The sequence below is a fragment of the Blennius ocellaris genome (genome assembly GCF_963422515.1).
Source record: "Blennius ocellaris genome assembly, chromosome: 13".
Taxonomy (NCBI): Eukaryota; Metazoa; Chordata; class Actinopteri; order Blenniiformes; family Blenniidae; genus Blennius; species Blennius ocellaris.
In genome coordinates, this window is record NC_137662.1 from 7,262,149 (window position 1) to 7,286,524 (window position 24,376).

Below are 24,376 nucleotides of genomic sequence, written 5' to 3' on the forward strand. Positions count from 1 at the left end.
TGGCAGACAAGTAAGTAGTGGCTACATTTTCAATAGTAAACTGAAGGGACCTAAGACCAGTATAATTATAATGCCAATGAAAAAAGACAGCACTGCTCAGTGAATTATAAATAAATTGCAGAAGAAAAAGAGGTTTTAAGAAATACGAGATGAGACGATCATCCTTCAGTGATGTAGTTTAGAGTTTTTTCCTGTTTGGAGATATTTTTCCACCTCTGACGGCTGCCTTTTTTGCCCTTCTTCTGCCATCTACAATTTTTCCTCTTTCGTTCTAAATGTTTTACCTGCAGGCGGAAGTAGAAAATGAAGTAAAGTATCAATGCTCGACTCATCAAGACGGAGAATCAAAGTGGAATGGGAACTAGCTCTCACTCAACAGTGCTGACAAATTCTGTCATGCAGACTTAAATTGCAGCTGTACCTAAAATTGAATATACTAAAAGGGAACACGATGCGCTGGCCATTTTTGTCATCGAAAGCAATTTTCATTTCATGTATGAAATGTTTCCTTTTCAGGGTCAGCATTTATCTTTTTTTTTTCTTTTCTTTTTTCCAAAAACCTGCGCAATGAAATACGAAGCCGCGAGCATCGCCGTTTCCCCCCAAAAAGAAGACTATGTGGGAATGTTACTGCACTCAGGAATCCAAATGTAGAAATTGTACACACTCGCCTCAGAACAGACTAAGCAACACTCACTGTACATACATACAGTAAAATACACTTCTCGTCTCTCTGTGTCAGACTCTCTGAAGCGTCACTCTAGTGAATGCTAAAAGTACAGGTAATATGTCCAGTAGAGTAAGTTGACCATGACGAACGACAGGGGGAAGGTGACTCTGGAGTAGTTGTCTATGTGGTGGGGGTTCTCCACATGACAGCAGTTTATGGAGCGCAGGATTTTGCGGAGGGTGGCCAGAACGGTGAGGCACCAGTGGGTGGGCTCCGGAGGTGCCGCCTCAGGCTTCGGCTCACTGCCTGAGGGGCTGGACGGGTTGACAGTGAGTTCTGTCGAGGTCGGCGGAGGAGCAGCAGCGGGTTCCTTGCGTCTCTTGGCCCTGGAGTGGGTGGAGATGGTGGTGACGATGCCGTTTATCTCGTCGTCAAAGTCGTGCAACTGGTGGCCGTACTGCAAAAGAGTGAGAGTCGGAAGGAGTCAACGAGGGGGACTGACACACAGCCAATCAGAGAGCTTTGCCTTCAACTTACCCCGACGAGCTTGTGATGGCGATATGATGATGAAAATGATCACAGCAACCACCATGATGAACAAAATGAGTCTGACCGCAACAACAGGAATGAACACAACAGATACCAGGAACACATTCACTGTATTTTCTGAACAATAAGTCACACTTAAGTAGAAGTCCAAACTGTCAAAAATGCGTCATGAAGAAGGAAAAAAGAACACAAGTCGCACTTATTTTTTTTTAATGCCGAGATAAATCTGCATTCAGCCAAAAGTTTGCTGTTCCAAGACCATCTGTGCATTTGTTCCTCCATCTCTTACCATTGTGCTTTTAGCCCCCAATTCTTTGTTTTCTTCATCACAGAAACAGTTTCTCCGTTTTTCCTCCAGACCTTCTAAAGTTTCTCACACCCTGCACTCCTTCTGTTGCTCCGTGTCTGTTTTCTGCAGCACATTTTATCATTCAATTTCAAACTCAGCTGTGCAGCCTTTTCTTGTCGGTGACATTTTGCTTGTGCTGTCAGTCAAACATCAGAGAAATGGAGGTTTTCTGTGGTTCTGCAGCAGCATCCTGCAGTGACATCTAATGGTGTCATACAGTATGTGATGGTAACTTTTGATAAATAGATCCCTTCTTAATATAAGTCATAAGACCAGCCAAACAACTAAAAGTCGGTGTGACTTACGGTTCGGAAAATACAGTACATCCAGGAGGGTCTCACCATGAGCACGTGCGTTTCACCGTGAGTCAGGGTGCAAAAGTGGGCCACGGCATATTCGATGAGCGCTCCGAAGATAAAGCTAAAGCAGATTCCCAGGTAGACATCGATGGCCTTGATGAAGCAGTTGGCGTTGGGCAAGGATGTCCGAGCGCCCATCATTAGAGTTGTCATGGTCAATACTGTGGTCACTCCTGGCATGAGACAAAGGCGGATACTGGTCAAGTAAAACATATTGAATCAACTATCTAAACTTTTTATTAACTGTCACTGTTTGTTTATGTCACCATTAAGCTGAGTCTCTAGTGAAGGATATTATTTTGACCATTAAAGTCTTTGTCACGATCAATCTGTCACTTTTTTTTTTTTTATTTCAAAACAGGAACATGAGAAAGAAGCAAGCAATAAGCAATGGCAGCCATAAACATCCACATGAATCTCATCAGGAATTCCTTTTATTGTACATCCCCGTGTCATGAAGTGGAATCTTCCAGTTTGTTTTGAGAAGTTAGTCTTGACCTAAATAGCTCATTAGTTAGTGTTTCTGCTGTTTTTGTGTCAACAGACATAATTGTCAAAACGTTGGTGGGTTCACATGTAAATCCTCTGAAATAAATGGGTTTTCACTTCAAACGTTGTCACGTAAAGGGGCCTTAGCATGCTATCATTTGGTCCTCTTTAGGTGATGTCCATATAATAACTGTTATTTTCTAACAAATGGCACAATACATTATTGTAACATAAGTATATAACCAAAAATAGAACACAATAAAATATCTAAATATTGCATTTTTTGTTCATCCCTCATCTCCATTGTAGACTTCCAGTTCATGCAGCCCAAAAGAGTGGAAATAGGAGGTATTTACTCCAATACTGCGTTGCACCCAAAATAGTTTTTGAAATTAAAATCAGGCTTTGCAAATTTGGTTCAAATGATTAAAAGCCCATATCAGGGTGTGACAGGTGGAGCCTGTTCTAAACCTGACATTTAGACTCTTCTGTTCTCTTTCCTTTTGAAGTGTGTGGTGTCATCATGCCAAGATCTGAAGAGCTCTCAAAGGCCTTCAGACAAAAAAAAAATTAAATAAAATTTTTTTGGAAGGCTTTGAGTCTGGCAAGGGATTTAAGAAGATCTCAAAATTATTTCAAATGAGTTATTCCTCTGCAAGGAACTGTATCTACGAGTGGTGTAGATATCAAACAAGAGCCAATTTGTTCAGGTACAACTGCCACTGCAAATTCAGCCCAGAGCAGAGTGTCTGATGCAAAAAAAAAAAAAAGTCTCAAAAATTCCTCCAACATTGTAGGTAGTGTGAAGCATGGTAGTGGAAATGTTTTGGGGAAAGGTTTGAAAGATTTGTGGGTTGCTTCATCGCTTCAGAGACAGGGCAGCTTGCAGTCATTGATTCAACAATGAATTTTGCAACATATCAAAGAGAGCTTTAAGCCATGACGAAGAGATGTGAGGCCTCTGTCTTGAAACACAAGTTGAAACAGAACCGAATGTTTCCGTGGGACATAAGACAAAAAGAAAAAAAAACACAACTTCACCCACGCACAGCATATCTACCAAGGCTTAAAAAGCAGAGAGAGAGAGAGTGTTATGGAAAGTCCCAGTTAATCCAAATAAAACCATGAGAGGTTATGGTAGGTAGGGCATTAATAAGTCAGCAATGTCAATAGTCTCATTTTAGACAAAGATCTACGTGTCCTCCAGCAAGTTATTCAATTCTTCAAGTCTTCAATATCTTAAATATTTGACATATTTATCTACAGGAAAAATACAGCAGAAGTAAACACAGAAATGTTTTGTGGGTATACTTGTTTTTGTGTTTTTATATTGCGGGTAAGAGTTAGTGCAGGATAAAAGTGAGTGACATGACTTCAGGAAGAACAATTTTTGCACATGAGTAAATAAAGCAATGCTCTTTCAACTCTTACCAATACAGATGCGAGCTGGAACAGAGGACAGAGAGATCCAGAAAGAAACCCAAGACAGAACCACCAACAAGCTCGAAGGGACGTAGGTCTCCAGGATGAAGTACAGAATGCTCCTCTTTAGCTCGAAGTGGAAAACCAGCCTGGGGTAGTGACCTTGTGAAGAAGAAAAATATATATACTGTAAAATCATGCTGTTAATGGGCAATTCAGTAATAGTTTGATTTGCCGTTTAAAGACACAAAATGCGAGATTTATGTCATGCTAATTGCGTGCATTTGGGGGCAGTGTGGAGTCAGTGTGACTGTCAGAGGTTTTGAAACTTGTTCTAACCTGGCAATTCACCAAGCGCTCCAATCACGTGTAAGGCATATTTACTTTTCACATAAGTACGTTTTGGCAAAAAGTGTTATGAAATTACTGGACAGACTCCAATTACAACCTGATTGATATATCTGCAGCAGAGATATAAGCATTGACTTTACTGAACAGATTTTCTCATTACCGGTTTCATAGATGGCCTCTGAGACAGATGTGTAGTAGTCTTCTACTGTGTACTGAGCCAGCTGCAGAGAGTCTAAACCGCTAACGGACTCATTTCCTCTGGTCCAGTAAAACATGACGTCATTGATGTTGTAGCCCCCTGGGAAAAGAAAAAAGAGAAAGAAATGTTAATCAGAGGCATTTCACCTCAGAGTGATATCAATTCAGTCATTCACTCTTCATGATGTTTAAAGTTTTGATGCCTTTATTGTTTAAAGTCCCTCAGACTTTAACCATCTTTGCCCCCAGTTGGGTGAGACTTAAAAACCCAATGTATGTCAACTCTACTTTTTCCTGATAACATTGTCCTTTTGCCTCTGAATACTTAAACAATTTGCCCTCAGGTGTAAAGTAGTTTGGATGCGGATCAGCACCTCCACGTCTGAGTCCATGATTCAACCATGGAAAAGCCTTTCATGCCTCCTCCAGGTAGAAGAAAGAACGAGAAACTTCCCCAGGTGCAGGGTTTCAGGTATCTTGTGGTCTTATAAATGAATGATGGGGGGGAGGAATCGTGAGATCAGACTCGGATCTGGACAGGCGGCCACGGGAATGCCATCACTGTACTGGACTGAAGTAGTGGACAGGGAGCTGAACTATAAAGGAAAGCTTTGTTTACCAGGCTACACATATCCCAGACTGATGGTCAAGAAATTGTCTCCACAGGCCGCACTTTTAATGATGGGCTGAGGAGCTGAACCATCTGGCAGAGACTCAAGGTTGAGCCACTGCTCTTCCAAAATTAGCCAGATGAGATGGTTTGGCCAACAATAAGTATGTTCAGGGACTAATCCTTTCAGTTTGAGATCCAGTGTTGACACATTTGAACCTAACTTCGAACCATACACAATAAGCAAAACTCTCATATCTGTAAAGATCTTCAATCAATGTTTCTTGATTTTTCATATCATGATCATTGTTGTAATTAACTTAGTATTGATAACATTTCTCAAACTCATCAAGAAACACTGTTCTGGAAGTGATCGGTACAAAAAAAACAACTTCAATGTTAAATACGTATTAATTGCAATGGTGTAGCAATGCTGCTGAGTGTAGCTGGAAACTAATATTAGATTATTGGCATCATCAATCATAACAGTGATGATAATATGATTTATTCCAAGTTATTATGTGATGCATATTCTCTCTCATACAATGAGTTTATAACAATGGAATGTTCAGGGAACTATTGTAATGCTAACTTCTGGGCTAACCTTAATAAATATACAATCCCTACACACTACTTAATTGGGATTTTTTTTTGGGAGCATCATCAAGTGACAAGAAAAAAAGTGTGTCTTTTGAATGACACAAAGCATTTGTATGCACCCAAAGTTTACCTCCACCTTCACCATGAAACTTTTTAGGTCATTAATATGTCATCATCCAGCACATTACCTGCAGCCTGTCACATTTTCTTCCTCTTGAGCAGATTGTGTATTAAATATTTGTGCCATAACGACATGAATAGTACTATCACAAACAGAAAACAGTGTACATCACACGTCCAAAACGCAATGTGACAAAATTATCAGAGATAACATGACCCCCACTTTGATATTGACAGTACACTGAACTACAAAGTTGAAATTGTAAGTATAGCCTGGACTGTTAATTTCAAAGCTATGTTATGGTCTGATCCTGTTTCAGCTGACTTGTTTGGGATTGCACTCAGTGGTGGGGGGTAAATTCCCCCTCAAATATTAAATATCAGCAAAAGACAGACACTGGGGCCAGAATCAAAGGGAATGTGAAAACACCTTTGGAAAGCTACTTTAAGAGCCCATATTACCCCGAAGGAGCAAGGTCTGCACTGCGCAACACTTGAAAAGAACGTATGCATTTGTAGAGCATCCGACAACAAAAGCCTGACTTTCAATTACAATGCTAATGTTTCATGTGCGTAGTTTCATATTCTCCCGTTATTCGTTTTAACGTGGCTTGACATAAAGAGCTCCAACAGGAATTGCTAATGGAAATGCATTTCTGGTGTTCATTCAATTCTTCAAAGAGTTTTAAAGACCGGGGAGGGGGAGAGAGGAAAGTCCTGGTGAAGAGCTTAACTCTTGCCTCATACCATAACAGACTAATCATGCATATTGCACTGGGCCCTAGAGAGGTGAGATAACCCAAATAAAACTTGGAATAAGACCGCCTGCAAAATTAATATGATCACTGCATGGTAAAGTGTGGTTGTAGTTTTGATAGAGCTCTGTAACAACGCATAATAAGGGAACCTAATCAGTGTGGGTCTCATGTCTGAAAAGACGGGTGTGATTAACAAGGTGCATTTACCTAATTTATCTGCAGAGGGAGCAAGAGAACAAGGAAAGGGAGAGGATGTGCTGTCGGCTGATGCAGGTGTGCATCTGTGTGTGCTGTGCATCAAATGCACATTAATTTGCTAATGCTCACCCTCTTAAACCTGTGTGATGTCCTGTGTCTGCTGACCAGAGGTGTAACATCAGGGACATAGTTCCCTGACTTGAATCCTGAAAGGTCCTACAAATGCAATCTTTTCTCGCCTCATTATAATTCTCCCAGCACAATAACTCATTATTTTCTTGACCCACAGCCCCAGCATTCCTGTTCAGATTAGACATAGATGTGCAGTGACACTATGTGCAATAGCAAGGAAAGAGTTACATGGGGGTACATTGAACCTTGCGGCACCCTGCGGCCCCCCTCTTGAAAGCAAGCAACCATATCCTCACCGAGGAGTATTTGAAAGGGCCGGCGCCAAAATTTCAAAGAATGCAAAGATCACAAAAGAACGCCGGCTGTCTTCAGAGTCTTTTTTTTTGCTGTTAAGAACGTGCTAAATATTTTACCGCAATCCCAATCGAAACGCCCCGCACCCTCCCACAGCGATCGCTCTCTTTCAAACCTCCTCCTGTGCAGAGGATCCACTTTTTGGCACAGCATTAAAAGAAATAAATCCATGCATATACATTTTCATAAAGAGACGCAGAGACAGAGCAAGAGGGAGACGGGAGATTGAAGTGAGAGAGGGACAGCAGAGGAGAGAGAAAACAGGAGAGATGGAGTGAGAGATTGCAAGCGAGGGTGGGAAAGAGTGAGACGAGAGAGAGAGAAAAAAAGAAAGTAGCAGAAATTTAGCTGAGAATTATCGAGGTGGTGGAGGCTGGATCCATCATCCTCTCAGTTACCTAACTTTAACCTCCAGATGTCTTTTTGTCTGCTAAGTGGCACTGGAGCTCAAGCTAAATGTTTTATTTGGCACCGAGGTCCTGGTGGGCTTCTGGCAGGGATCAGACTTAGCTTAGACTGGCTGGCTGTCATTTAAGAGCACAGAGCACAGAAAAGCAGCACAGGAATGCAAAGATGAGAGAGGAGGCGTCTAAGGGCAGCTTCTACTTCCTAGTATCTCTCACACACCGACAATGAAATGAAAAATATCTGTCATTTGATGTCATTTTAACCCAATGATAGTTTATTCCAATTATACATGCACTGCCACCACATTTTATCTTCAAAGCAATTTCAATGAAATCTCAAGGAACCGTTCTACAAGCAATCAATTTCCAGAGAGTCAACCCAGATCACATCAGATAAAGGACAATAAATGATCACTTGTAGTGAAATGAGCTCTGTAAGAGGACGTCAGGGATGCTGTTTGCCAAAACATCAGACCGAGCAGATGTGGCTCAGTTTGGAAAAGCAAGTTGACTTCTTTTATCCCTGATATCCAGCTGTCTAGGTGTCATAGTGTCCTTGAATGAGATGCTGAATTTCAAGTTGTTGTTTTTTTTCCGATTGGGTGCCGACACCTTACAGCTGTCTTCATGGTGTGTTTCTGTGTGAATGAGTACAAATTATTGAGATCTGAAGCGGTAAACTACATGTGTTCCATTAAAATGTCAGGAGAAAACTACAACAAAACAAATATTCTGGATGCTTCTTTTGACTCCACAGAAAAAAAAGAAAAATGACAGAGATTCAGAAAAGGAATAAAGTCTCTCCCTGTCAGGTTTATTTTTTATGCACGTGTGGCACTAGGTAATTCCTGTTTGCTATCATATTGCTGCTCAAGTTGACTGTCCGCAGTCTAAAAGGCCTGAGGCGGCCGTGAAATCTCCCCGTGCTGCTGTTAGCTGAAGTTCCTCCTCATTGTTTTATATGCCTGGCTTTGGGTCGTTGAACTGAGTGTGTTCACTTTCGATGCAGTTGAAAATGTATTCAACAATAACTTTAAAGTGCTATGGACAAAACAGCAAAAGTTTCGTTTGTTTCCAATTTGGAAATTCATTCTCATAACTAAGCATTGATGAAATATTCCAGTTTATCACGTTTTTATGCCCTTTATCACGTTTGTAAGTGAGGGTCCTACAAATGAATGACAAAGAAAAACCAAGACTTGAAATCCGAGAAACTGTGGGGACACACAACATCAGTACAATAGTAACTATCTAAATGTCTGAAGGACAATGGCCTCAATTCATCTGGTTTAACAGGAGCTTAGAAACATCAGGGCAACAGTTCTGGAGCTGATTGTCTGGTCGAATTGTGCAGCCAAGCAAGAAACGACTTAATCAGGGAGGTGACAATCAAGCAACAACTCTAACAAAGCTCCAAGAGTCTCATGAAAAGAAAGCACAACACTCTGAAACAGCCATCTGAGGAGCGCTCTATTAATCAGGCTATGCTGGCACCACAATTAGATTGAAGACCCTCTTGACTGAAAGAAAGATGGTTGAACTGGTTGAACTTTTCAAATCTGCATCTACATGAAAATGAAAGTACGTAGAGAAAAGTAGAGATGCATCAATGCCACTTTTTTAAAGGACGAGTATAAGCACTAACCTTTAGCTACTTGCCAACATCAAGTAGCAATAGGAGTACTTAATAAATGCCATTAAGTCTAATTTACACTCCATAAGCAAACGATATGCGAAGGCTAAGCGTTGCCACGTCGGCCTCCTGGAACCACTGAGGAGTTAAAAACTAATGAGCGACATCGAACTCACTCTGTACAACACCAGCAAGTTAATTACAGTGATATTTGAATGAGCAAAGTAGTTGCCACTTCCAGATATTTTGGGAGAACATCATTTACAGTGTGTTTACTATTTCTTTGCAAAGCACTGTGAATTTCCCTGTTTGAATGTTGCTCGATAACTACATTTGCCTTGCCTTGACTTTTTTTCTTCCCATTAATATTAAAGAATCTCCAAACAGCTCAGCTCTCCCATACTGTCTTGTCGACCTGCTGCTGATGGATGACGTCATGTAGTACTTGCCACACTATATCAGGAATCTTTTACAAGTCGTATTGAACCCAATACCCGATAGAGGTATCACTGCATTCCTAGAGAAAAAAATCTGATCTGATTAAACAAATACAAGAGCTTGGGCAGAACCTCAGTTCTCCAATAACATGGAAACTGAGCCTGCAGGGAGTCGAGAGGATACAGACGGGAGAATTGAAAAAAGCCTACTTTAGAAACTAGAGTGATGTAACCTTAGGTTGGATCTATGGTTCTCCTTCAAATGTAACAATAGCCTGAAGCGTAACACTTGGACAATAGTGGAGAGGTTTCAGAAGAAATGTCGGACGAGCCATCCGAAACAAAGATTTAAACCTCAAAGAAAATCTGTAGAAGCCATTTTCCAAACAATCTGAGTGGATCTGTGAGGAAGAATGGAATAAACTGTCCAGATCCAGGTCATCAAAGCATGGAAAGACAAAATAAAACTGCCAGAAAGGCCTCTACAAAATACTCAATTTAGAGAATGAAAACTTTTGTAAAGGGAGATTTGAGATATTGATCTTTCATAACAGTTTTAACGCAAATGTCTGGGTCTGAATACTTCAATATATTGCCTCTCTTTCTGGCCTCAGTTGACCCAGCAAAGGTGTGCATAGTGGCTTCAGGGTTGTACTCACAGACACATGAGCAGTGTGGGAGATATGAGAAAGTGATTCATTTGATCGGGTTCATTCGAATCGCTGCCTCCCACTGCTTCAAGCAGCATGGTTTAGATCAGGGGTGGGCAATCCTGGTCCTCTCGGGCCACAGCCCTGCATGTTTTAGATGTCTCTTCACATCAATACAGCTGACAGCAATTAGTGGCTCCTTGTCAAGCTTTCTGCAGAGCCTCATCATGATAACAGGGGTGTTTGAGCAGGGAAACATCTAAAACGTGCAGGACTGCAGCCCTCCAGGACCAGGATGGCCCACCCCTGGTTTAGATCCACTTTAATAAGAAGAAAGTGTCCTTACAGCTCTCCAGTTGTAGTGTGCAGGTCTGCTTGTCCATGGGATACTTGGTCAGATCCATGTTACAAGCCACAGTGGTAGTAATCCTAAAACACAAAAATGTAATGATTATGAAACAGAAGATACAGCACTTTATTAAAATATTCATAGCATGAACTGAGTCAGTTATGTCACACGACTAGAAGTTGTAACTGAACAATAAAGTTTGGGCAGTTCTGTCATACTGTAAATCTGGGGCAGCATGTGTAAAGACTCACAGTAACTGTTGGTCTTCTGTGCAAAAATCTACGGATGATGCAACTCTGCTCTTTTTCTTAGAAATGATTCTCAAAAGTAGCTTGAAACAAGCTACTTTCTCAACGATCAGTTGGTGTCGGCAGTGAACCTGATTTTATCTTTTTCAGAGGATTGTTGCGGGTCTTCGTGTGCCCAAACAGTAAATGTTTTAAATGCACTTTATGGTGCACGCTATCTATACATAAGGAAAAAGCTTAGAATGATTTAAAGATTAAGAGAACCACTTGAAATTGTGAGCTGCTTGGATCCACTGAGTTCCCTTAGATCGAAATCCAACCGTGTTCCAACGACCAATTAAGGAAGAAGCGAGAAGTAATGGTCTCAGGTTGACCTCATGGAGTTTCAAGGATTGTTCTTTTTTTAATGAGGATGATCATGAAATAATCTGGCAATTAAGTCCCCCTGATCCCAACTCAACTCAACACCCAGAAGATTTTGGACCACAATCATACAGTAATCCAGAGGTGGTCTCGTAGAGTTCAAGAGTCTTGTAGAATCAATCATAAGGAGCACTGATACTGCTCACGGTCCACAAACTTACTAATAGTCTCTATAAGGGTTTTCCTCATTAAGCTGTCACCCATCTGTGAGTCAATAAATTAGCACCCCCACCCATTTGCGTCACTATGAAGAAGCTGGGATAGCAGATGGAAGAAACCCACATTTCATGTTTTCTGGTGGCACCAGTTTATCAAGGGATGCTGGTCCACTTCTCACAGGCAACGTACAGGCATCAATATATTGAATCGCAGTCATTCGCATACAGGTAATAACCTGCTGATGAAAAAATGTGCAGATAATTGTCTCCTTTTTTCTGCACCAGAGATGTCACGTTTTGGCTATGATTGTAGTTCCTCTCCACTCAGGGAATCTATAGCACACTTGTCTGTTCAGATTACACCAACTATGCTAACGGATTATGATGAGCTCCTTCATGACAAAACTGAAAGGACAGGGTCATTTCCTCCCACAGCAAAAGAGATGCTAATTTTGAGTATGAATTACATCCTGCTGAAGTTGCCAGACACTAATGAGCTGTTGCACGTTAACGTCCAAGACTGAAAATGAAAGCAAACCAACAGAAAATCTATGGAGGCAGTGTACCGAGCCATTTGACCTTGACAACAGTTTACCACAAACCTTTGCCTAATTGGCATCTGTAGTCTTTATTGTATGGAAACTTTAAGCTCTGATCTTTGGCTTTTTGATATTTTTACGCAACAAATGAAATATTGACATGCCAAAACTGTTTAAGCGGCATTGGCTATCTTTTTCCCCCATTACATCATCTTCCCTATTTAATTGCTTAACCTTCAGCAATAGTAACCTCAGTGCTTTCTCTTGTACTCCCCTTTGGGAGGGCACTAAAATATTTACCACAGCTGTCCTTTCCCTCTAACACTTGCATATCGTACTTCACTCTGTCCTTTTTTCCACAGCTCACAATTCCCTGAGGTGGGCATTCCTCTCCTGACAGTCTGTTTTGGCTTGTTTTACTCACATTTGCCCGGGTTCCCTAAATGCGACTACCTTCCGCCACATATCCTCCGTCACAGTAAAGAGGGAAAGAGTCCGCAAAGACAAGCCTGCATATCCATTCCAATTCAACCTCACAATGTCATGAAAAGACTGGAAATAAAAACTGAATTAAATCCGAATTAGAAATTGATTACATTTCAAGGTAAGATATCAGGTGTTAGATGTGGTAAACTCATTGTGAATTGTGTCTCACTATACAGTCTGTTACACAATCAAAGTTTTGAGAGAAAAAAACATGTAAATGCTTTTTGATGCTAAAAAAAAACCAACTGACAAGAACAAAAAGAAGTGTTCCCAAGTAAGAGCCAAGTAACCCTAACCCTAGAGTAATATGTAAACAACCTAAGGATTTCATCATATGTAACGACTTATATATCATTATAACTGTATCAAGTTTGGGTATGAAGAACAGGTCTATAAATGGTCTTAACTGGTTTTGATCAGCAGGATGTCAACCTGTTCTGCAATGAAGACATACATCATTAAATAGTTGAAACCACTGCACTGGTTTGGGAACAGGTTCATAAACACTGATACAGTTTATCACAGCCTCCACAGATGAAAGGACCGAGGCCCCGTTCACACAACGGCGTACAGAAAATGCGTTGTTTTTACAATTTCTTCTCAGAAAGGTTCGGCTTTTACAGGGCAACGTTTTGGAAACAATGGCTGTTGATATGGCAATGGTAAAAACACTAAAAATTATGTATTTAGCATGCCGGGCCACGAGCTGGCACAGTTGGTTGTTTTGTAATGAAACCACACATGTGCAAACAGACAAAAATATGTTATAAACGTCAACAGGACAAACAATGAAGTTAGAATGCTATGACAGTGACTCTGAACAATAAAACTATCAAGTCCCAGGAGAATATGAACTGGGCGTCATGTCACTCTGGAGGATGTCATGTTTGTCACTGTCCATCTACTCACTGATGTACAGAAAAAGTATTTCCCATGGCAATGGTGCACATGTGCAGTACCAGTATCTGGCTGTCAACAAGAAGACAGCCAGAACATTTTCAAAAAGTTCCACTTTGGGAGCCATTTCTGAGAAGTTGCATTTTCTGAGCACTGTTGCTGTGTAAACAGACATCTACAAACTGACGCAACAAAAGTTTTCCATTTTCACTTGAAATCATTGCTGTATAATTGGGCCCTGAGGATGTAGGAATTCAGGACTTCAACTGATGCTCTTGCTCCGAAATGGTGTGGGCATCCTCCTCACATTAGATTGACAAAACATATGCCACCATATTTCTTATGTCTATTTTAATAATTCAATGGCAAATCACATTCTGACACTCAAGTAGTCCTTGTTCTAAACCAGGGTCTCGAGAGCCACATGCAGCTCAAATTAAACTTGAGTGTGCTGAATTAGTAAAATAGTGCCATAACCTTTTAATTTAAACTTTAAAGTTTGTCCTTGTTGTGATGCAGAGTATATGTGATGGTAATATCTATATTTTCACAAGAACCAAACAACTTCCACTGAAAATTCTTACAATCTCATAATAAAGACAATTTTAATGAAACCTTCTGTAGCAAAATACAGTGAAATGTTCAAAAAACTGTTGCATTATGCATGTATTACCAAACTCGCCCTCAGAGCAAGGTTTGGGGTGAATGCTAAATTAGGGTCTCAGTGTTGTATTGTGTCTGCTACTCTTAAAGTTTGTCAAAAAAAACTATTTGTTTGGTGGTTTGGCAGGCCGAACTGGAGTCACTTGCAGGCCAGCTCTGGCCTGAGGGCCTCATGTTCGACACCGCTGTTCTAAACTGTCATCTATTGTCACTGAACTATTCACATTCAAATATTGGATTTGCACAGCGTTGCAATCTGTTTTCATTCACATTTTGTACTAGATTACAAATTGTGCGGAGTTGGAATTATCGAGTATCCATCAAAGCAATGCAGTGCACTTTTCTGATGCTTGTATTGTACACAAGCACAACTGAACTGAGCCTGAACACTCAGCCCAATTTACGATTGCATCCCACCTACATATGCAGTACCTCTCCCGTGTGACATTCTTCTCCTTTTATTGTGCAACTGCCACCTTTGTAAACACCACTACACTATGTTATAAAGAGGTCAATACACTGGAAGCAATGAATGGGAGCAAGGGTAGCTCTTACACAACCTTTAAATCAGCTGATGTCAAACCATGTGACATAAAAAGAGTAGGATGTTTAAATCCCATCATTGGAGGCTTAAAAGAGCTGAACACAAGCAATAGTACATCTATAGGCTTTCTGTCTATAACCTGTCTGCCTGGCCCAAACATCTAATCAAAATGCCATGGTAGCCCACGTTTCAAAGGATTGCCAAGAGCCTGTCAGTTGTTAAGCCGTGCGAGCAGTGCAATATGTGTTTCACAGGTCCTAACAGGACTTAGACACTTTTATAGCCCACAGCTCTCTGTATCGACACATCACATGCTCCTGTACTCATGCAATCCAATACCCAAGTATTAGAATTGACACAACTCCCAGCCTCGCAATCACATTATCTCAAATTCAACCCACGCGTCCTCCCTCAGCCAATTTCTTCTCCAATCCCTGGCCTACTTTTCATTGTCTGTCGGAGCCCAAGAAAAAACAAAACAAGAAACAACCAACGCAACAAAGCAATCAACCAATAATCTGTTTACCCACCTCAGTGCGTAAAGGACAGTTCCATTGGGGAAGATGCGGATCAGCCTGTTCTCCACTGTGATGTCGTGCAGAAATGACTTCTTGGAGTCGACGATGAAGGTGTCAGGGACCCAAAGGAGCTCCACTAACCGCCCGTCGAGGCTCAGGCTCTTGTTGCCCTCGAACACCAAGCGCTCATCCGTCCAACGTTGGCGGAGGAATATGGTGGCTGTGTAGTCCTGTAGTGTTCGGTGATAGAAGTCAAGTTCAGCAAAACAGCGAATAAACACTTTAAATGACCGTGTTAATAATATGCTGACAGATGAGTCAATTTAGTGCAAACCAAGCTTTGTACACTTGGAGATCATTAATCAGCTTGGGATATTGTTCCCCCTTTCTCTTTCTGTATTGTTGGGTATTGATGATATTTGTTCTCAAAGCTTTTCTACGTGCCTGAAGCAACAACAATTCACAGCATTGCTTCGAGTCGGTTTGTCATTTCTGGTTTTTGGGACACGGCGTATCATTTTCTTGCAGGACAGTCAAACTGAAAGTCCTGCTCTTACATCATGTGTGACTGTGTAATCAATTTAAATTGCGGTGCCAGGCTGTAGGTATTACATGTTTTGAAGCAAAGGAATTAACCTGCCGTTTCCAGAAGAAACCCACTAATCCAAAGCTGTATTTTAAGACTGTTCTATATTTCACTGTCCATAAACACACTCCTATCACTTGTGAGAAAAGAACATGGTGCATCATGCTAAAGAGGAAATTGGGATTTTATGTATTTCTTTTATTACATAAGTCATATTTTGATGCGAGCATCCCAAGCTCCTGCCGTTGTCAACCCATTGTTCCCTGGAGAAGACCCAGATTGCCTCCAGGCATGTTGGATGAGAGGAAATTCATCATGTGAGATTAAAAAAAAAATCCAGCATGAACTGCCACACTAAACTCCCCATGCGGTTCACTGAAGTGACCAGGATGATGTGATGTCTTACCATGTTGATCTCTGATATGGTGTCGATACTGGCAATGTCCAGGCTCATGCCCACCGTCACAGGGCCATCTAGACGCAAAGAAGAAAGCACTGATCAGCTTGTCCATTCACATGCAGCATAATTCCAGCAGCTTAATGTGTGCTTTGTTTATGTCTGATGAGTGTCAATGCATGCATGACATAAGAGTATCAGGATGAAACTGTATAAAGAATTCTATAGTGTTGTATAATATTCATTGTATGATGGAGGGGGTTATTAAGGGACAGCATATTTCAAAATGCTAAAGACCTCACATCTCTGCAACAGCTGCAGTCTGTCGAGTGTGAACCTCCTTGAGGGATTTAGTTCTCCCTGATTCACCATCAAAGAGAGGGTAACTTTGCTGCTTCCCTATGTCTCATCTTCTCATTCTGCTTTCCCTCTTGCTTATCAGTCTTTATTTATGGAGGAGAGATTAATGAGCGTGTTGTCATATTGCAGATACACACCAATGTGCGTGCCTGCGAAACAAAAGTGTGTATTTCCTGCACTCATGAGCAACCACACCTCACAAGTGTTTGTGTTTTTCCTTCAACTTGTTTTTAAAGGAGAAAATAGAACACAGTGTCTTCCCATCTAACCCCTGGCAATAAAGTGAATAAGTGTATAACCTAATAATTGCAGTTTTTCTTTAAGTTTCCTTGTGCTTCTGATTCAAGTATTTGTGAGGGATTTCAAGGACTGAGGCCAACTAATGTTGAGCAAACCTGTTAGCTGTGCCCGAGGCTGTCTGGCTTTGGGATAACAAGAGCAAGCAGAGGATGAAAAAAAAAAAAGTTATATTAGAAATGTAGAGCAAATCTTAATGCATTGGTGTTTTTTGACTTTTTGATAAAGTTAGAGGGCGGAAGTTCACTTAGTAATGACGCATTGAAAAAAATAATTAATTTCAGCTGAATTTCAAACAAAGTACAGAAAGTATATGACCGGTGATTCTTGCTGGGATTAATTGGATTGCAATAACCAATTGTGTTGAGCGCTTATATATTTAGCAAATCCCAAAAAGAATACAAAAAGGTCCAACCGCCCTCAACTGTACCTTTCTTTCTTTCCCATCTGCTTTCTGCCGGAAAGCAAATTGCCACAGCTCGCTTTGGTTATCATGTCATGAACAAAAACCAAAAAAAAGCCAAAAGAAGAAACCCCTGAGAGCTGGTCTATTTCATATTATAAGAGATTTAAAATTTTACAGGGCTAATGACAGATGCTGAATTATGCTGGATTTAGCCTGTGTGATTACATTGCAGCAAGAAAATTATGTATTCAACCACCCAATTTAATGATAAGCAAGAGTACTTGAAGCAAACAGAACCAGATAAACTTTGGCATGTGACAATGGCAGCTACTGTACTACCACTTGTGTTGTGCCTCTTTTAGGTTCAGTTTTGGGCTCCATTCTCACAACAACGCTTCAACTGAAAATGCATCTTTTTTGTTGTTTTCGTTTCCATAAAGTTTCATGTTTCTATGGCAGCTTTCTGAAAACAATGTCCATCTACACGGCACCAGCAGAAATACCGAATGTGAAGTTAACAAGTTGGATTTCAAATAAGGTGACTCTCAACTCTAAAACCTTTTAGCATTTTCACTTGAAATTTTGAGATCTTGCAATATGTCCACATAGTTCATCAGGCTATCAGTGCCGATTAATTTGTATTGGTTTTTATCGTTGGAAATATAATGTTTGTGACAAACGCAATTTGTTCTGGAAACATAAGTGCAAGATCAAGTCATAACACTTCTGCCACTTAATGTATGTTTTGGATCCATTATCCCATTAGACTGTGGTGAGAAAATCATCTGTTCTCAGAAGTCTACAAATGCTTGTCACGGCGCTTTTTATTTTCTCACTCCTGATTAGATGTTTTCTTCTTGTGGCGCAGCCTCTATTTATGCTCTTCCTGGAACCGGGTATTGTGATGCCTTCACCCCGGTCCCTTGGAGGTTGTTACTGATACCACTGGCTGTTGTTTTTGTTTTTTTCTTCACGGTTCTCACAATGTTCCTGTCGTCAGCTGTTGTTGTTTTCCTTGGCTGACCTATTCAATGTCTGCTGTTTGGTACACTAGTGATTTCTTTGGAAGACATTCCAAAGTGTTCCACTGGCTTTGCTCCATGTTTGTGCACTGTCTCTGATAGATTTATCCTTCTTTTTCTATTTTCTCAGCTTTTAAATCACTTTATTGTTTGCACATGAATAGCTCCATGTTCTTCATGTTGACTCACTCTTTTCAAAAGACATGATTCGGACTGTAACACCCAAGGCAGAAATACAGAGAAGACATTCAGCCTTTCATATGTAGGATGCTGTTTTCAGTATTTCTTGCAATATTTAATGCCTGCTTCTGTGGCTTGATATAAAATGTGTTGAGTTACAGTCTGATTAGTTCATTAATGGTTCCAATAGTCAGTGATTAGACGATAATGATAAATCATTAGAGGCATCGCTCACTTCATGCAGTTGACAACACCACAATAAACATAAATCCTCAGCTAACTAGCCATTTTATGTCAGGATCTTGGAAAACTGTAATTATATCATCAGCATTTACCTCAATACTAGGTCAAATGTGTGTATTGTTTAGTTGGGGAAGCTCACTGGGCTAAATCAAGGTAGCAGAGATAAACATGCCTCGTTCAATATGCCTACTGATGTTTTAAGTTTAATGGGATGAACAAAATCAAAGAGAGTTCTCCCAATGCTAGCAATGTATAAGCATTTGACTGGGTGTGTGAATCTGTGTGTTATGTGTTTACCAGTGCTTTTACCATCACTGTGTGCCAAACACGTTCTCCTAGGTGGGAGGGCAAGCGATTTGCACTGAATAGTCGCGGTCGAGTCCAAGGTGTTATTACAGATCGAACAGTGAGAAAACACACCGTAATCACATTGCGATGGATTCCCAGATCCAGGCCCAAAAACATCAGTGAGGGATTTTCAGGGAATGACATAGCATTGTGCTTTAGAAAGCATGCACCAAGATATGCTTTTTTTTATTGTGAGCAAAGGAGCTGCCTGGTGAAAATTCAAAACAAAACACTAGTTGAAAGGCGAAGGGCTTTGCATTTTTAGAAATATACTTTAACTCTTAACTCATGTATTTGCTGTCAGTGTCAATTCAGAAGCTCTTTTTTCATTATCCCCATAGTAATGGAGAACACCAATTTTAAAGACAAATTCAATTTCGAGTGCATTAAAAATGTATGTATGTCAGCATATATTACTCCGACGGGACATGCCAGCACCAAATTGCAACACGAGCCCCTCTCGTTCTTTGTCAAACACACATTTCCCCTGAGTGCTCCATCACTTCCATGGCTGCAATATGTCTGCAGTTTCCTTACTGTCAAAGAAAGGCCTGAGGTACTTGTTGTATCCTTTCATCAGCTTCTGAATGGTAGGAGGAAGAATTTCTCCTTCCTTCACTTCTGCGTTGAGCAACGAGCTCTCTAACAACCTGAGAACAAAGACAGGAGAAAGAGAAAAGCAAAAAGAGTTATTTTTTCCATCTCGCTCCTTGCCGGGTGTTGGCAGGATCCGCGGGATGTTGATTGACTTTAGCGAGTAACGTTGCGAGGCGTGCAGAGTGGAGGGAATGGGAGGCGATTTAAATGGCGAGTTAGAAGTGAAAATGGGACGAAGAACACAGAAAAACTGCTTTTTAGAAAGGACATGATTTTTTTTATTGATGTAGTTGCGGGAAACTTTTCAAAAATCCACCACTTTTCTTTTTTGTGTATGACTTTTCCCCCTTCTCTTCATGAATGATAGCCTTAAAGCGATATCGAAGTGTGGGAAGATGATTAGAACGCTGGCAATTGAAGCGGGGGTGGGGGTGGGTGGGTGTGGTGGTGTGGGACTAGGGTGAAGAACATTGCACTTTCCCTTGTGGTATGTGTGTTTGTGTATAAATCAAGCTCTAAATACAAAACTCCTGCTCTGTGGAGAGAGCGAAAGCCCCGGGCCACGTGCTGTGATGTAAGAGGGGCTGAAGCAAGACAGATCGGGCCATGTGCAGAGGCAGAAAACATTAATCTCCATACGCTGGCAGCATGTCAGAGTCCCCTCTTTCACTCGTACCACGCTGTAGTCAAATATGTGACAAGGAGATAAAGAACGGCGAAGCAAAACGGGCAAGATGTCCAATTGCAAACCATCATCGACACATTGGAGAGTCATCCATCATCATCGCCGGTACGCCGCATGCTCGGAAAAATCACTAACTGATTGCGCGTTAAATGTAATGCCTTTGGTGTGGTTATTGTAAACATGTTAATTGCTCTGGGTCAAGATAATAAAAGTTTCAATCTCATGCCACCCCAACTGGAAACAAACTGTTGTTGCTGCTGTTTTCCATGAACCATTACTGCCTGTTGTAATACTACACGGTGCATCAGGGCTGGATAAACAACCTCCCCTTTCTCTTTGGCGGTGACCTCATTTGTATAGTGAACGGTAATTATAGAAAACGTCTCCAGATGAATTAAATTATTTATTGATGATACAGCACAACATGATTCCCATTATGGCATTAGCTCACTCCCTGCTTCAGCAGACCTGAATCTAATGATGATGTCATCGCCAAGGTTGTGAAAAAGCCCAATAACGAGCCCTTCATTGCAATCAGCTGTGCTGCAACTGGGAGAGAGCTGAACTCTGCAGGACACTGGCCCTCTATGACCGAGCTTGAACATCCCTGAGTTACATGGACCTTAATCAACCTGATTAAACACAGATCTAATTAAAGTCACGTAATATCAACACTTCTTTCAATTGAAATTCTGATCAGATCAGAGGGTGCATTCTCCCTGTTTATGAACCGTTCAGCCCATTCACAACAGATCACTTCCCACTGTTGAACCATTCGCATGTCTTATATGTAAATCAGCATGTGATATTTCAAATGTGATGTTTTGAGGGGAAAAAAATGGTGGTAGCAAAGTCAAGCAAAAAAAACATCACCTCTCTCAGTGGGATTCTAGGTAAAGCTGAATTTGGGATCATAAGTGGATGTTACAAAATGACCAACATCACAGTGCAAAGCAGACTGGAATTTTTTTGGGTGCATATAAACCTGTACCCGAGCTCTCAATCAATAAGGATTTCAATCAGACATGAAAGTGAGCATGGAAACATAGGTACTGTATATGTTCATCAGTTGTCACTTCCTCGGTTGTTGTCGGTGTTCATTGCACATTTGTTGTGGTTTGTTCTTCTGAATTTCTTGTTCCCCTGGATTTTTGATTCTTTCTTATGGAATTCTTTGGACTTTTTGGAGTTTTTCTGTTATTGAATGAGATTATCTTTCTTAAAGTTTATCTCGTGTCAGCATCTTGGGTCCTTTTTCCACAAACCATAACACTTTCCCTTGCTCTAGTATAACATTTTCTTCAAAGAACATGATATAATTCCTTTAGTTGCTCCCACAAATGGCTGTCTGACAGCAAAGTAAAGCTTTATGAATAATCTAATGTAGCATACACTTCAGCAAAGGGATGTTTGGGGAAATGTGCCTTCTCTTTGGTAATTAAAGTCTGATTCGATGCTGTACCACCTCACTTCAGTATATTGCTTATTTTATCTACCAAAGTCACGGACCAGCTGAAGGTTCGTGGCAATAAGCAAGACCATGCAGGCTACTGAAAGCATACATTTTAACTAAAACAATTTGAACAAAACAAAGTGTAAGATAAAAGAGAAGAATATAATGGTAGATTTTCAGACCTAAATGGCCCAAGTAAGCAAACTCTCTTGCATCAGAAGGTTTCTCACAGGTTGGAGACCAAATGTAATGTAGTGACCAACATACACAGCAGGTATGTCAATAACATCTGATAAGTCTATTGGTACAGCAAACACTAATGTCACTATCATGTATTGTTCAGCAAATGAATGTCAGTTGCTGGTAGGCACATTAAAGTCTTTGTAATTTGTCCAACACTCTACTTCTTCAAACATATTCCTCTGAAAACAAGATAATTAAAACAATCCATGCAGTCTTCAATACAAATCCTGCATGGCTCTTGATAACAGGATTTGTAGTTCTCTAAAATTTTGCCAGTAATGGTTGAGGGGGAAAAAAGACAAAAGAGTAAATGTCTAGGGATAGACAAAGTAAGACTGATACATCTTCTTGAGATCATTGAAGGCCATACAAAAAAAAACATTTTCACATTTCATGTGCACAGAGAAGTTCAGACCAAAGTAAGAATTGACAAAGAAGTGAAAAAGGAATATTATAGCAAAAGAGGTCTTTTACTTTCTGCAAACAGGAAAAATACTCAAGAAAAAACTAAACACATTGAGAGTCTTGTTCCTTGTTCATTTAAGACCAGTCAATGGACAATGTGTGCATGGATGCATAACAATAGACGAAACTAAGCTAAATTGTTGTGCCTTGTTAAAATAATTTAATGACAAACATAAACAGCATTGCATGAAATCACGGACAATCTTGTTGAAATTGGTGCTGCATTATGTGCCTCTGCATTCAGTTTTGATGTGAAAGCAGACTGGTCAACATACAGTCCTCGGAATAATCACACTTTAAAAAGTAGAGTAATCTATTTTGTAAGCATGATATAACTGGTAAAACTCATGGAAGAAATGTTGGTCTCTGACAATAAAGTTACTTGACTTCATTCAAATATGTGAAATATATGTCGGTTTCTAAATGTCTTTCCTCAAAATGAAGCTGAATGACAGCTCATAACTGAGTCACAAATCAGCGATGGAAAAAGCTGCATCTCTTGTTTTTCAGCATTAAATCACTCCTCGATGAGTGTCAAAATCCCTTTCATTCAACAAAGAATCATGTTGTTTGACTGGTGAATTTTGCACATGGCCTGAGAGCCACATGTCTGAACCAGACAGGCTTCAACAACAGAAGGAGAGGCAAAGAAAAAAAGTCTTCCCCAGAAAAATCAGAACTTGTTTCACCTGACTGTGTCAAATCAGTTTAGACAGTAGGGTAACTCGCTCCCAGCACACTGTTGCTATGCTGCATAAAGTCTCACTCACATGGCTTGCAGCCTGTTGTTTCAGCAGGCAACAGCCTTGGATGGGAAAGCCATGTTAGTGACGGTAGTGACAGCACTCTGCCCCCGGCCTGCTGCATTATCAATCTGGGTCACCCTGCGCGACCTACCTTACCTTCGCAAAGGGTTTTACATCCATATGAGTGGGTTTCTGTTTCAACACATCAGCAGTTTACTGTCAAAAATTAAAATGAAGGAAAAATATCAAACATTTCAATGAGGAGACAGGAATATCAGTGTAAGGAATAATTAAAATACATATATTTGTTTAGCTGGACTACAGCAGAGCGACCTGACTGTTAAAAGTCACGCCATGGGCCAGTGTGTAACCATGTGACACTGCAATGAAATTGCATCTTTTGCAGTCTAAGTGTCTTGTGATTCAGAGAGAAAATTTGACCATTGGGCAGCTGAATGCTGCATGAGTGACAAGTCAAGTTACTGTGCCATGGGTGAGCAAAATGATGCATGTCATACCAATGAGATGTATCCTAACGGGATTACTACTGTACCGTGGTGGGATAATTTGTGTGTCTCCAAGACCTCGAGCGGTATATCGGCTGGAGAATTACAGTTCTGGTAGGGGCACCCAAGAATGGCGCTTATACCATCGAAGAAATTGCCAACACCAATGGCCAGAAGACTGTCTCATGACTGATTGGTAATTTGCACCACAGGATGCCTGATTGTTTTGGAACGTAAAGGTGAAGTTATACCATTGCTTATCTAAACATTATGTAACTCAGGCCATGTTTACATTGCATTTGGATTGTTAAATTACCTGACAGTGGATTTGGGAGTCTCTGGAAATGACCATTTGGGAGTCTCTGGAAATGACCATTTGTAAAAGTGGCATTTCAGTGCAGCGTTTTGAAGTGCTCTGGACTCTATCCTAAATTAAACAACAGTACTGCACATGCACAGCAGCACCTAGATGTTTGACAAGCATGCTACAGTATTTTCATAGTTTCTGGTGGGGTTGTTTTCAGCTAATTGTTGTCTTTTAAACAGTTGTGACATTGGATAAACGCATACTTTTGGTTCGCCAAATGCTGGAACCCTCATGTCAAAAGCCAGACAGAATTCCTTCGAAGTAAAGCAATCACGAAAAGTGACTATTTTTAAGTTGGATAAAATCCTTCTGAAGTAAAAAAAAATAATAATAAAAAAAAAAATATATATATACACAGACAAAA

At 40.5% G+C, this 24,376-nt stretch overlaps 1 protein-coding gene across 1 annotated transcript in view; it reads right to left on the reverse strand.

Annotated features, from left to right (window-relative positions):
• Positions 1–245: 245 nt before the first annotated feature.
• The window catches only part of LOC308138179 (gamma-aminobutyric acid receptor subunit pi), a gene marked incomplete at its 5' end in the record, with an annotated part of 53,001 nt that continues 28,870 nt past the window's right edge, over positions 246–24,376 (reverse strand). The window contains 8 exons of the mRNA XM_080507191.1: positions 246–1,127; positions 1,910–2,100; positions 3,848–4,000; positions 4,350–4,487; positions 10,633–10,715; positions 15,124–15,341; positions 16,104–16,171; positions 19,488–19,600. Coding sequence (XP_080363317.1) covers positions 771–1,127; positions 1,910–2,100; positions 3,848–4,000; positions 4,350–4,487; positions 10,633–10,715; positions 15,124–15,341; positions 16,104–16,171; positions 19,488–19,600 — 1,321 coding nt within the window. The 3' untranslated portion in view covers positions 246–770. The remainder of the gene's footprint in view (positions 1,128–1,909; positions 2,101–3,847; positions 4,001–4,349; positions 4,488–10,632; positions 10,716–15,123; positions 15,342–16,103; positions 16,172–19,487; positions 19,601–24,376) is intronic.